The 14877-nt window shown below is 51.9% G+C and overlaps 1 protein-coding gene across 1 annotated transcript in view; it reads right to left on the bottom strand.

Annotated features, from left to right (window-relative positions):
• The window catches only part of LOC140355543 (platelet-derived growth factor receptor beta-like), a 203523-nt gene that overhangs the window by 50834 nt on the left and 137812 nt on the right, over positions 1–14877 (bottom strand). The window contains exons 10-17 of the mRNA XM_072440166.1: positions 14692–14807; positions 12700–12811; positions 12140–12227; positions 11968–12076; positions 10746–10840; positions 7994–8108; positions 7546–7641; positions 3795–3896 (exon numbers count right to left, since the gene is read on the bottom strand). Of these exons, the coding sequence (XP_072296267.1) occupies positions 3795–3896; positions 7546–7641; positions 7994–8108; positions 10746–10840; positions 11968–12076; positions 12140–12227; positions 12700–12811; positions 14692–14807 (833 nt within the window). The remainder of the gene's footprint in view (positions 1–3794; positions 3897–7545; positions 7642–7993; positions 8109–10745; positions 10841–11967; positions 12077–12139; positions 12228–12699; positions 12812–14691; positions 14808–14877) is intronic.

Below are 14877 nucleotides of genomic sequence, written 5' to 3'. Positions count from 1 at the left end.
GGGCATCTGACACAGGGGGAGGGGCATCTGACACAGGGGGAGGGGCATCTGACACAGGGAGGGGCATCTGACACAGGGGGAGGGGCATCTGACGCAGGGGGAGGGGCACCTGACACAGGGGGAGGGGTTTCTGACACAGGGGGAGGGGCATCTGACACAGGGGGAGGGGCATCTGACAAAGGGGGAGGGGCATCTGACACAGAGGGAGGGGCATCTGAGGGGGAGGGGCATCTGACACAGGGGGAGGGGCACCTGACACAGGGGGAGGGGCATCTGACACAGGGGGAGGGGCATCTGACACAGAGGGAGGGGCATCTGACACAGAGGGAGGGGCATCTGACACAGGGGGAGGGGCATCTGACACAGGGGGAGGGGCATCTGACACAGGGAGGGGCATCTGACACAGGGGGAGGGGCATCTGACGCAGGGGGAGGGGCACCTGACACAGGGGGAGGGGCATCTGACACAGAGGGAGGGGCATCTGACACAGGGGGAGGGGCATCTGACACAGGGGGAGGGGCATCTGACAGAGGGGGAGGGGCATCTGACACAGAGGGAGGGGCATCTGACACAGGGGGAGGGGCATCTGACACAGGGGGAGGGGCATCTGACACAGGGAGGGGCATCTGACACAGGGGGAGGGGCATCTGACGCAGGGGGAGGGGCACCTGACACAGGGGGAGGGGCATCTGACACAGGGGGAGGGGCATCTGACACAGAGGGAGGGGCATCTGAGGGGGAGGGGCATCTGAAACAGTGGGGCATCTGACACAGGGGGAGGGGCACCTGACACAGGGGGAGGGGCATCTGACACAGGGGGAGGGGCATCTGACACAGAGGGAGGGGCATCTGACACAGGGGGAGGGGCATCTGACACAGGGGGAGGGGCATCTGACACAGAGGGAGGGGCATCTGACACAGGGGGAGGGGCATCTGACACAGGGGGAGGGGCATCTGACACAGGGAGGGGCATCTGACGCAGGGGGAGGGGCATCTGACGCAGGGGGAGGGGCACCTGACACAGGGGGAGGGGCATCTGACACAGGGGGAGGGGCATCTGACACAGAGGGAGGGGCATCTGACACAGGGGGAGGGGCATCTGACACAGAGGGAGGGGCATCTGACACAGGGGGAGGGGCATCTGACACAGGGAGGGGCATCTGACACAGGGGGAGGGGCATCTGACGCAGGGGGAGGGGCACCTGACACAGGGGGAGGGGCATCTGACAAAGGGGGAGGGGCATCTGACACAGAGGGAGGGGCATCTGAGGGGGAGGGGCATCTGAAACAGTGGGAGGGGCACCTGACACAGGGGGAGGGGCATCTGACACAGAGGGAGGGGCATCTGACACAGGGGGAGGGGCATCTGACACAGGGGGAGGGGCATCTGACACAGGGAGGGGCATCTGACACAGGGGGAGGGGCATCTGACGCAGGGGGAGGGGCACCAGACACAGGGGGAGGGGCATCTGACACAGGGGGAGGGGCATCTGACACAGGGGGAGGGGCATCTGACAAAGGGGGAGGGGCATCTGACACAGAGGGAGGGGCATCTGAGGGGGAGGGTCATCTGACACAGGGGGAGGGGCACCTGACACAGGGGGAGGGGCATCTGACACAGGGGGAGGGGCATCTGACACAGAGGGAGGGGCATCTGACACAGGGGGAGGGGCATCTGACAGAGGGGGAGGGGCATCTGACACAGAGGGAGGGGCATCTGACACAGGGGGAGGGGCATCTGACACAGGGGGAGGGGCATCTGACACAGGGAGGGGCATCTGACACAGGGGGAGGGGCATCTGACGCAGGGGGAGGGGCACCTGACACAGGGGGAGGGGCATCTGACACAGGGGGAGGGGCATCTGACACAGAGGGAGGGGCATCTGACACAGGGGGAGGGGCATCTGACACAGAGGGAGGGGCATCTGACACAGGGGGAGGGGCATCTGACACAGGGAGGGGCATCTGACACAGGGGGAGGGGCATCTGACACAGGGGGAGGGGCACCTGACACAGGGGGAGGGGCATCTGACACAGGGGGAGGGGCATCTGACACAGGGGGAGGGGCATCTGACAAAGGGGGAGGGGCATCTGACACAGAGGGAGGGGCATCTGACACAGGGGGAGGGGCATCTGACACAGGGGGAGGGGCATCTGACACAGGGAGGGGCATCTGACACAGGGGGAGGGGCATCTGACGCAGGGGGAGGGGCATCTGACACAGGGGGAGGGGCATCTGACACAGGGGGAGGGGCATCTGACACAGGGGGTGGGGCATCTGACACAGAGGGAGGGGCATCTGACACAGGGGGAGGGGCATCTGACACAGAGGGAGGGGCATCTGACACAGGGGGAGGGGCATCTGACACAGGGAGGGGCATCTGACACAGGGGGAGGGGCATCTGACGCAGGGGGAGGGGCACCTGACACAGGGGGAGGGGCATCTGACACAGGGGGAGGGGCATCTGACACAGGGGGAGGGGCATCTGACAAAGGGGGAGGGGCATCTGACACAGAGGGAGGGGCATCTGAGGGGGAGGGGCATCTGACACAGTGGGAGGGGCACCTGACACAGGGGGAGGGGCATCTGACACAGGGGGAGGGGCATCTGACACAGGGGGAGGGGCATCTGACAAAGGGGGAGGGGCACCTGACACAGGGGGAGGGCTATCTGACACAGGGGGAGGGGCATCTGACACAGGGGGAGGGGCATCTGACACAGGGGGAGGGGCATCTGACACAGGGGGAGGGGCATCTGAGGGGGAGGGGCATATGACACAGGGGGAGGGGCATCTGAGGGGGAGGGGCATCTGACACAGGGGGAGGGGCACCTGACACAGGGGGAGGGGCATCTGACACAGGGGGAGGGGCACCTGACACAGGGGGAGGGGCATCTGACACAGGGGGAGGGGCATCTGACAAAGGGGGAGGGGCATCTGACACAGAGGGAGGGGCATCTGACACAGGGGGAGGGGCATCTGACACAGGGGGAGGGGCATCTGACACAGGGAGGGGCATCTGACACAGGGGGAGGGGCATCTGACGCAGGGGGAGGGGCACCTGACACAGGGGGAGGGGCATCTGACACAGGGGGAGGGGCATCTGACACAGAGGGAGGGGCATCTGACACAGGGGGAGGGGCATCTGACACAGAGGGAGGGGCATCTGACACAGGGGGAGGGGCATCTGACACAGGGAGGGGCATCTGACACAGGGGGAGGGGCATCTGACGCAGGGGGAGGGGCACCTGACACAGGGGGAGGGGCATCTGACACAGGGGGAGGGGCATCTGACACAGGGAGAGGGGCATCTGACAAAGGGGGAGGGGCATCTGACACAGAGGGAGGGGCATCTGAGGGGGAGGGGCATCTGACACAGTGGGAGGGGCACCTGACACAGGGGGAGGGGCACCTGACACAGGGGGAGGGGCATCTGACACAGGGGGAGGGGCATCTGACACAGGGGGAGGGGCATCTGACGCAGGGGGAGGGGCACCTGACACAGAGGGAGGGGCATCTGACACAGGGGGAGGGGCATCTGACACAGGGAGGGGCATCTGACACAGGGGGAGGGGCATCTGACGCAGGGGGAGGGGCACCTGACACAGGGGGAGGGGCATCTGACACAGGGGGAGGGGCATCTGACAAAGGGGGAGGGGCATCTGACACAGAGGGAGGGGCATCTGAGGGGGAGGGGCATCTGACACAGTGGGAGGGGCACCTGACACAGGGGGAGGGGCACCTGACACAGGGGGAGGGGCACCTGACACAGGGGGAGGGGCATCTGGCTCTCACCTCTGTCTCTGGTGCAGGCTCCCAGCAGCTTCAGAAGGTTCAGGTGAGAACCAACATGGACCAAGATCTTCAGGTCTGAGAGGAGCGACTGCAGAGCACCACCTGCAGGAGACAAGAGGTAATACAGGTCTAAAGCAGGACTAAAGCAGGTCTAAAGCAGGACTAAACCAGGACTAAAGCAGGTCTAAAGCAGGACTAAAACAGGACTAAAGCAGGACTAAAGCAGGTCTAAAGCAGGACTAAAGCAGGACTAAAGCAGGTCTAAACCAGGACTAAAGCAGGACTAAAGCAGGACTAAAGCAGGTCTAAACCAGGAATAAAGCAGGACTAAAGCAGGTCTAAAGCAGGACTAAAGCAGGACTAAAGCAGGACTAAAACAGGACTAAAGCAGGACTAAAGCAGGTCTAAAGCAGGACTAAAGCAGGACTAAAGCAGGTCTAAACCAGGACTAAAGCAGGACTAAAGCAGGACTAAAGCAGGTCTAAACCAGGAATAAAGCAGGACTAAACCAGGTCTAAAGCAGGTCTAAACCAGGAATAAAGCAGGACTAAAGCAGGACTAAACCAGGACTAAACCAGGTCTAAAGCAGGACTAAAGCAGGACTAAAGCAGGACTAAACCAGGAATAAAGCAGGACTAAAGCAGGACTAAAGCAGGACTAAAGCAGGTCTAAACCAGGAATAAAGCAGGACTAAAGCAGGACTAAACCGGGTCTAAAGCAGGACTAAAGCAGGACTAAAGCAGGACTAAAGCAGGACTAAAGCAGGACTAAAGCAGGTCTAAACCAGGAATAAAGCAGGTCTAAACCAGGACTAAAGCAGGACTAAAGCAGGACTAAAGCAGGACTAAAGCAGGACTAAAGCAGGACTAAAGCAGGTCTAAAGCAGGTCTAAACCAGGACTAAAGCAGGTCTAAACCAGGACTAAAGCAGGACTAAAGCAGGACTAAAGCAGGACTAAAGCAGGACTAAAGCAGGTCTAAACCAGGACTAAAGCAGGACTAAAGCAGGTCTAAAGCAGGACTAAAGCAGGACTAAACCAGGACTAAAGCAGGACTAAACCAGGACTAAACCAGGACTAAAGCAGGACTAAAGCAGGACTAAAGCAGGACTAAAGCAGGTCTAAACCAGGACTAAAGCAGGACTAAAGCAGGACTAAAGCAGGACTAAAGCAGGACTAAAGCAGGTCTAAACCAGGACTAAAGCAGGACTAAAGCAGGACTAAAGCAGGTCTAAACCAGGACTAAAGCAGGACTAAAGCAGGTCTAAACCAGGACTAAAGCAGGACTAAAGCAGGACTAAAGCAGGTCTAAAGCACAGGTCTAAAGCAGGACTAAAGCAGGACTAAACCAGGACTAAAGCAGGACTAAAGCAGGACTAAACCAGGACTAAAGCAGGACTAAAGCAGGTCTAAACCAGGACTAAAGCAGGACTAAAGCAGGACTAAAGCAGGTCTAAAGCGGGTCAAAAGAAGGACTAAAGCAGGACTAAACCAGGACTAAAGCAGGACTAAACCAGGACTAAAGCAGGACTAAAGCAGGACTAAAGCAGGACTAAAGCAGGACTAAAGCAGGTCTAAAGCAGGTCTAAAGCAGGACTAAAGCAGGACTAAACCAGAACTAAGGCAGGACTAAAGCAGGACTAAAGCAGGACTAAAGCAGGTCTAAACCAGGTCTAAAGCAGGACTAAAGCAGGACTAAAGCAGGACTAAAGCAGGTCTAAACCAGGACTAAAGCAGGACTAAAGCAGGACTAAAGCAGGACTAAAGCAGGTCTAAACCAGGACTAAAGCAGGACTAAAGCAGGACTAAACCAGGACTAAAGAAGGACTAAAGCAGGACTAAAGCAGGACTAAAGCAGGACTAAAGCAGGACTAAAGCAGGACTAAAGCAGGACTAAAGCAGGTCTAAAGCAGGTCTAAAGCAGGACTAAAGCAGGACTAAACCAGGACTAAAGAAGGACTAAAGCAGGACTAAAGCAGGACTAAAGCAGGTCTAAAGCAGGACTAAAGCAGGACTAAACCAGGACTAAAGCAGGACTAAAGCAGGACTAAACCAGGACTAAAGCAGGACTAAAGCAGGACTAAAGCAGGACTAAACCAGGACTAAAGCAGGACTAAAGCAGGACTAAAGCAGGACTAAAGCAGGTCTAAAGCAGGTCTAAAGCAGGACTAAAGCAGGACTAAACCAGGACTAAAGAAGGACTAAAGCAGGACTAAAGCAGGACTAAAGCAGGTCTAAAGCAGGACTAAAGCAGGACTAAAGCAGGACTAAAGCAGGACTAAAGCAGAACTAAAGCAGGACTAAAGCAGGAATAAAGCAGGACTAAACCAGGTCTAAAGCAGGACTAAAGCAGGACTAAAGCAGGACTAAACCAGGTCTAAAGCAGGACTAAAGCAGGACTAAAGCAGGACTAAAGCAGGACTAAACCAGGTCTAAACCAGGAATAAAGCAGGACTAAAGCAGGACTAAAGCAGGACTAAACCAGGACTAAAGCAGGACTAAACCAGGTCTAAAGCAGGACTAAAGCAGGACTAAAGCAGGACTAAAGCAGGTCTAAACCAGGACTAAAGCAGGACTAAAGCAGGACTAAAGCAGGTCTAAAGCGGGACTAAAGCAGGTCTAAAGCAGGTCTAAACCAGGACTAAAGCAGGTCCAAACCAGGACTAAAGCAGGACTAAAGCAGGACTAAAGCAGGTCTAAAGCGGGTCTAAAGAAGGACTAAAGCAGGACTAAACCAGGACTAAAGCAGGACTAAACCAGGACTAAAGAAGGACTAAAGCAGGACTAAACCAGGACTAAAGCAGGACTAAAGCAGGTCTAAAGCAGGACTAAAGCAGGACTAAACCAGGACTAAAGAAGGACTAAAGCAGGACTAAAGCAGGACTAAACCAGGACTAAAGCAGGACTAAACCAGGACTAAACCAGGACTAAACCAGGACTAAAGCAGGACTAAACCAGGACTAAACCAGGACTAAAGCAGGACTAAAGCAGGACTAAAGCAGGTCTAAACCAGGAATAAAGCAGGACTAAAGCAGGACTAAACCAGGACTAAAGCAGGACTAAACCAGGACTAAACCAGGACTAAAGCAGATCTAAAGCAGGACTAAGCAGGTCTAAAGCAGGACTAAAGCAGGACTAAAGCAGGTCTAAAGCAGGACTAAAGCAGGTCTAAACCAGGACTAAACCAGGACTAAAGCAGGACTAAAGCAGGACTAAAGCAGGACTAAACCAGGTCTAAAGCAGGACTAAAGCAGGACTAAACCAGGACTAAACCAGGACTAAAGCAGGACTAAAGCAGGACTAAAGCGGGACTAAAGCAGGACTAAAGCAGGACTAAAGCAGGACTAAAGCAGGACTAAAGCAGGACTAAACCAGGACTAAACCAGGACTAAAGCAGGTCTAAAGCAGGTCTAAACCAGGACTAAAGCAGGACTAAACCAGGACTAAAGCAGGTCTAAAGCAGGACTAAAGCAGGACTAAACCAGGACTAAAGCAGGACTAAACCAGGACTAAAGCAGGACTAAAGCAGGACTAAAGCAGGTCTAAAGCAGGACTAAAGCAGGACTAAACCAGGACTAAAGAAGGACTAAAGCAGGTCTAAAGCAGGACTAAAGCAGGACTAAACCAGGACTAAAGAAGGACTAAAGCAGATCTAAAGCAGGACTAAGCAGGTCTAAAGCAGGACTAAAGCAGGACTAAACCAGGACTAAAGCAGGTCTAAACCAGGACTAAAGCAGGACTAAAGGTCTGTACTCTTGGGCATCAGGACTGTGGCTCTGAAGCTAGAGTCCAGACTCTGGACTGAAGCCTCCACGATCGTCCCAAAAGTCCCAGAAGTCACGATCGTCCCTGAGAAGACAAAGTGAAAGTTTAAGACGAGCGGGAAAAGAACCTGAGAATAACTCATGAGGTCCAGTCCAGAGGGATGAACCCTGACCAGACACATCATGGAGCTGGACGCTGGTCTTTAGCGGTCACCATGGTGACCAGACACATCATGGAGCTGGACGCTGGTCTCTAGCGGTCACCATGGTGACCAGACACATCATGGAGCTGGACGCTGGTCTCTAGCGGTCACCATGGTGACCAGACACATCATGGAGCTGGACGCTGGTCTCTAGCGGTCACCATGGTGACCAGAGCTCTAGATGAGGCTTGATTACAACACATTGGTCTAAAGCAGAAGTGGAACAGGTCTGACCCAGCTTCACGTTCTCTCTGGACACTTCCCACTGAAGGTCAAGCAAGACCTGACCCTCCAGAGCGTCCAGGGCATCCGGGTCCAGCAGGTGATGACCCAGAGTCCAGCGCGGCTTCTGAGACGAGAAACACACAAGTACACAAGTACACAAGTACACAAGTACACAAGTACACAAGTACACAAGTACACACAAGTACACACATGTACACAAGTACACACAAGTACACAAGTACACACATGTACACAAGTACACACATGTACACAAGTACACACAAGTACACACAAGTACACAAGTACACACAAGTACACAAGTACACACATGTACACACATGTACACAAGTACACACAAGTACACAAGTACACACATGTACACAAGTACACACAAGTACACAAGTACACACATGTACACAAGTGCACACATGTACACAAGTACACACAAGTACACAAGTACACACAAGTACACAAGTACACACAAGTACACAAGTACACACATGTACACACATGTACACAAGTACACACAAGTACACAAGTACACACATGTACACAAGTACACACAAGTACACAAGTACACACATGTACACAAGTACACACATGTACACAAGTACACACAAGTACACACAAGTACACAAGTACACACAAGTACACAAGTACCCACAAGTACACACATGTACACATGTACACAAGTACACACAAGTACATACAAGTACACACATGTACACAAGTACACACATGTACACAAGTACACAAGTACACACAAGTACACAAGTACACACATGTACACAAGTACACACATGTACACAAGTGCACACAAGTACACACAAGTACACAAGTACACACAAGTACACAAGTACACACATGTACACAAGTACACACAAGTACACAAGTACACACATGTACACAAGTACACACATGTACACAAGTACACACAAGTACACACAAGTACACAAGTACACACAAGTACACAAGTACACACATGTACACAAGTACACACAAGTACACACAAGTACACAAGTACACACATGTACACAAGTACACACAAGTACACAAGTACACAAGTACACACAAGTACACACAAGTACACACATGTACACACATGTACACATGTACACAAGTACACACAAGTACACAAGTACACACAAGTACACACAAGTACACACAAGTACACACATGTACACAAGTACACACATGTACACAAGTACACACAAGTACACAAGTACACACAAGTACACAAGTACACACATGTACACAAGTACACACAAGTACACAAGTACACACATGTACACAAGTACACACAAGTACACAAGTACACAAGTACACACAAGTACACACAAGTACACACATGTACACACATGTACACATGTACACAAGTACACACAAGTACACAAGTACACACAAGTACACACAAGTACACACAAGTACACACATGTACACAAGTACACACATGTACACAAGTACCCACAAGTACACACATGTACACATGTACACAAGTACACACAAGTACATACAAGTACACACATGTACACAAGTACACACATGTACACAAGTACACAAGTACACACAAGTACACACATGTACACAAGTACACAAGTACACACAAGTACACACAAGTACACACAAGTACACACATGTACACAAGTACACAAGTACACACATGTACACACAAGTACACATATACACAAGTACACACAAGTACACACAAGTACACATGTACACAAGTACACACAAGTACACACATGTACACATGTACACAAGTACACAAGTACACACAAGTACACACGTACACATGTACACAAGTACACACATGTACACACATGTACACACATGTACACACATGTACACACATGTACACACATGTACACACAAGTACACACAAGTACACACAAGTACACACATGTACAAATGTACACATGTACACACGTACACACATGTACACATGTACACATGTACACACATGTACAGACATGTACACACATGTACACACATGTACACACATGTACACACATGTACACACAAGTACACACAAGTACAGACAAGTACACACATGTACACATGTACACATGTACACAAGTACACACAAGTACACACAAGTACACACATGTACACACATGTACACACATGTACACACATGTACACATGTACACACGTACACACATGTACACACATGTACACACAAGTACACACATGTACACACATGTACACACATGTACACACATGTACACACATGTACACATGTACACAAGTACACACATGTACACACATGTACACACAAGTACACACATGTACACACAAGTACACACATGTACACACATGTACACACAAGTACACACATGTACACACAAGTACACACATGTACACACATGTACACACATGTACACACATGTACACATGTACACATGTACACACGTACACACATGTACACACATGTACACATGTACACACGTACACACATGTACACACGTACACATGTACACAAGTACACACATGTACACACATGTACACACAAGTACACACATGTACACATGTACACACATGTACATACATGTACACACAAGTACACACATGTACACACATGTACACACATGTACACACATGTACACACATGTACACATATACACACATGTACACACATGTACACACAAGTACACACATGTACACACATGTACACACATGTACACACATGTACACATGTACACATGTACACACGTACACACATGTACACACATGTACACATGTACACACTCAGACTTTGTACCTTTCGCCACAAAACAATGAGAAGAATGAGGAAGATCAGAGCCAGAACCACCAGAACCAGAACTGCAGTGAGAACCTTCACCTGAGACAAGAGAGCTGCACATACAAGAAGAGACTAAAACCAGGACTAACCCAGAACTAAACCAGGTCTAAACCAGGACTAAACCAGGTCTAAACCAGGACTAAACCAGGACTAACCCAGGACTAAACCAGGTCTAAACCAGGACTAACCCAGGACTAAACCAGGACTAAACCAGGTCTAAACCAGGACTAAACCAGGACTAACCCAGGGTCTAAACCAGGACTAAACCAGGTCTAAACCAGGACTAAACCAGGACTAAACCAGGTCTAAACCAGGACTAAACCAGGACTAAACCAGGACTAAACCAGGACTAAACCAGGACTAAACCAGGTCCAAACCAGGACTAAACCAGATCTAAACCAGGACTAAACCAGGTCTAAACCAGTACTAAACCAGGTCTAAACCAGGACTAAACCAGGACTAAACCAGGTCTAAACCAGGACTAAACCAGGACTAAACCAGGACTAAACCAGGTCCAAACATGGACTAAACCAGATCTAAACCAGGACTAAACCAGGACTAAACCAGGTCCAAACCAGGACTAAACCAGGACTAAACCAGGTCTAAACAAGGACTAAACCAGGACTAAACCAGGACTAAACCAGGACTAACCCAGGACTAAACCAGGTCTAAACCAGGACTAACCCAGGACTAAACCAGGACTAAACCAGGTCTAAACCAGGACTAAACCAGGACTAACCCAGGGTCTAAACCAGGACTAAACCAGGTCTAAACCAGGACTAAACCAGGACTAAACCAGGTCTAAACCAGGACTAAACCAGGACTAAACCAGGACTAAACCAGGACTAAACCAGGTCCAAACCAGGACTAAACCAGATCTAAACCAGGACTAAACCAGGTCTAAACCAGGACTAAACCAGGTCTAAACCAGGACTAAACCAGGACTAAACCAGGTCTAAACCAGGACTAAACCAGGACTAAACCAGGACTAAACCAGGTCCAAACCAGGACTAAACCAGATCTAAACCAGGTCTAAACCAGGACTAAACCAGGTCCAAACCAGGACTAAACCAGGTCTAAACAAGGACTAAACCAGGACTAAACCAGGACTAAACCAGGACTAAACCAGGACTAAACCAGGACTAAACCAGGACTAAACCAGGACTAAACCAGGACTCACAGGAGGACACTAGTCTCAGGTCCCAAGCTCGACGTCCGAGGGAGTTTTTGGATTCACATCGAACCGAAGAGACAGAGTCCAAGGACTTCAGAGTCAGGACACTGTGGACCTGAGGAAAGACCAGATCAGATCCGATCCAAAACAGGATCCTAACTGGTTTTAGGGGTCTTACCTGAGTCAGTCCTTGTTTTTCAGTGGAGTTTTCTTTGACTGAGGCTCCAACTGATTCAGAAACATTTCTCCAACCGATGTCAGTGCACCTGAACACACATAGTCCTGATTCAGTCCCTGTCCAGTCTTTATCAAGTCCGGGTCCGGGTCCGGGCCCGGGCCCGGGCCCGGGCCCTGGCCCTGGCCCTGGCCCTGGCCCTGGCCCTGGTCCTGGTCTGGTCTTGGTCTTGGTCTTGGTCTTGGTCTTGGTCTTGGTCTTGGTCTTGGTCTTGGTCTTGGTCTTGGTCTTGGTCTTGGTCTTGGTCTTGGTCTTGGTCTTGGTCTTGGTCTTGGTCCTGGTCCTGGTCCTGGTCCTGGTCCTGGCCCTGGCCCTGGCCCTGGCCCTGGCCCTGGCCCTGGCCCTGGTCCTGGTCCTGGTCCTGGTCCTGGTCCTGGTCCTGGTCCTGGTCCTGGTCCTGGTCCTGGTCCTGGTCCTGGTCCTGGTCCTGGTCCTGGTCTTGGTCTTGGTCTTGGTCTTGGTCTTGGTCCTGGTCCTGGTCCTGGCTCTGTTGCTGGACTTACCTCAGTTTGAGAGGGCAGATGAACCAGGTGAGTTTTGGAGGCGGGGCTCCCTCAGACACACACAGCACTGAGGCCACGCCCACCTCTGACAGCAACTGGACACTAGGGGGCGCTGTGACACACAACATCACCATCACATACTGTCCGAGTCGCTGACTCACACTCGTCTACACTCTCTAGTCATTAGCTCATTGTTAGCTTGTCGTTAGCTGATCGTTAGCTCGTTGTTAGCTCGTCGTTAGCTCGTCGCTAGCGTGTCGTTAGCTCGTCGTTAGCTCATCATTAGCTAGTCATTAGCTCGTCGTTAGCTCATTGTTAGCTCGTCGTTAGCTAGTCATTAGCTCGTCGTTAGTTCGTCGTTAGCTCGTCATTAGCTAGTGGTTAGCTCGTCGTTAGCACGTCGTTAGCTCATCATTAGCTAATCATTAGCTCGTTGTTAGCTCATCATTAGCTCGTCATTAGCTCATCATTAGCTAGTCATTAGCTCATCGTTAGCTCGTCATTAGCTCGTCGTTAGTTCATCATTAGCTAGTCATTAGCTCGTCGTTAGTGCTCGTCAGTGCTAGCTGGCCTCAGTGCTGCGTCCGAATGTCCACAGTCCTGACCCCTGATTCACTCCTGACCCCTGACCCCTGATTCACTCCTGACCCCTGATTCACTCCTGACCCCTGATTCACTCCTGACCCCTGACCCCTGATTCACTCCTGACCCCTGATTCACTCCTGACCCCTGATTCACTCCTGACCCCTGGTTCACTCCTGACCCCTGATTCACTCCTGACCCCTGACCCCTGATTAACTCCTGACCCCTGTCCCCTGATTCACTCCTGACCCCTGATTCACTCCTGACCCCTGATTCACTCCTGACCCCTGACCCCTGATTCACTCCTGACCCCTGACCCCTGATTAACTCCTGACCGCTGATTCACTCCTGACCCCTGACCCCTGATTCACTCCTGACCCCTGACCCCTGATTCACTCCTGACCCCTGACCCCTGATTCACTCCTGACCCCTGATTCACTCCTGACCCCTGATTCACTCCTGACCCCTGACCCCTGATTCACTCCTGACCCCTGACCCCTGATTAACTCCTGACCCCTGTCCCCTGATTCACTCCTGACCCCTGATTCACTCCTGACCCCTGATTCACTCCTGACCCCTGACCCCTGATTCACTCCTGACCCCTGACCCCTGATTCACTCCTGACCCCTGATTCACTCCTGACCCCTGGTTCACTCCTGACCCCTGATTCACTCCTGACCCCTGACCCCTGATTAACTCCTGACCCCTGACCCCTGATTCACTCCTGACCCCTGATTCACTCCTGACCCCTGGTTCACTCCTGACCCCTGGTTCACTCCTGACCCCTGACCCCTGATTAACTCCTGACCCCTGTCCCCTGATTCACTCCTGACCCCTGATTCACTCCTGACCCCTGATTCACTACTGCCCCCTGATTCACTCCTGACCCCTGATTCACTCCTGACCCCTGATTCACTCCTGACCCCTGATTCACTACTGACCCCTGACCCCTGATTCACTCCTGACCCCTGATTCACTCCTGACCCCTGATTCACTCCTGACCCCTGATTCACTACTGACCCCTGACCCCTGATTCACTCCTGACCCCTGATTCACTCCTGACCCCTGATTCACTCCTGACCCCTGACCCCTGATTCACTCCTGACCCCTGATTCACTCCTGACCCCTGATTCACTCCTGACCCCTGATTCACTCCTGACCCCTGACCCCTCATACATTCCTGACCCCTCCTGACCCCTTAAATGTCTCTTCTGCTTCAGTCTGTTGTGTCCAGTTAAAGACCTGGCCTGTGTGCTCTATAGTGACCCCTAGTGACCAAGGCTGGACAATACTTTTCAAGGTGCATTGTGGGACATTTTGAGTGCAGCTGGACATTCGGACAGCACTACAAATGGCCTGAATAGCGCCCCCTGTAGGACAGTGTGCACATCTGGACGTGAGGGGGCTGACCTCTGACCTCCAGCCTGAACTCCACCTCTTTGATGTCGTCGTCATTGGAAACCGTGGCGATGTAACTTCCTGTTTGGTTCATCTGAACTTCCTCCAGTTTAAGCACACTGAGAAAGCTGAGGAACAAGAAGAAGAAGTCAGTTCCTCTGAAGTCAGTTCCTCTGAGGTCAGTTCCTCTGAAGTCAG

This window comes from Eucyclogobius newberryi, unplaced genomic scaffold, assembly GCF_026437365.1.
Source record: "Eucyclogobius newberryi isolate DKJ021-1_F unplaced genomic scaffold, fEucNew1.0.hap1 SCAF_110, whole genome shotgun sequence".
Classification (NCBI taxonomy): domain Eukaryota; kingdom Metazoa; phylum Chordata; class Actinopteri; order Gobiiformes; family Gobiidae; genus Eucyclogobius; species Eucyclogobius newberryi.
The sequence above is the reverse complement of the archived record's forward strand: the minus strand, read 5'-3'. Positions and strand labels throughout refer to the sequence as shown.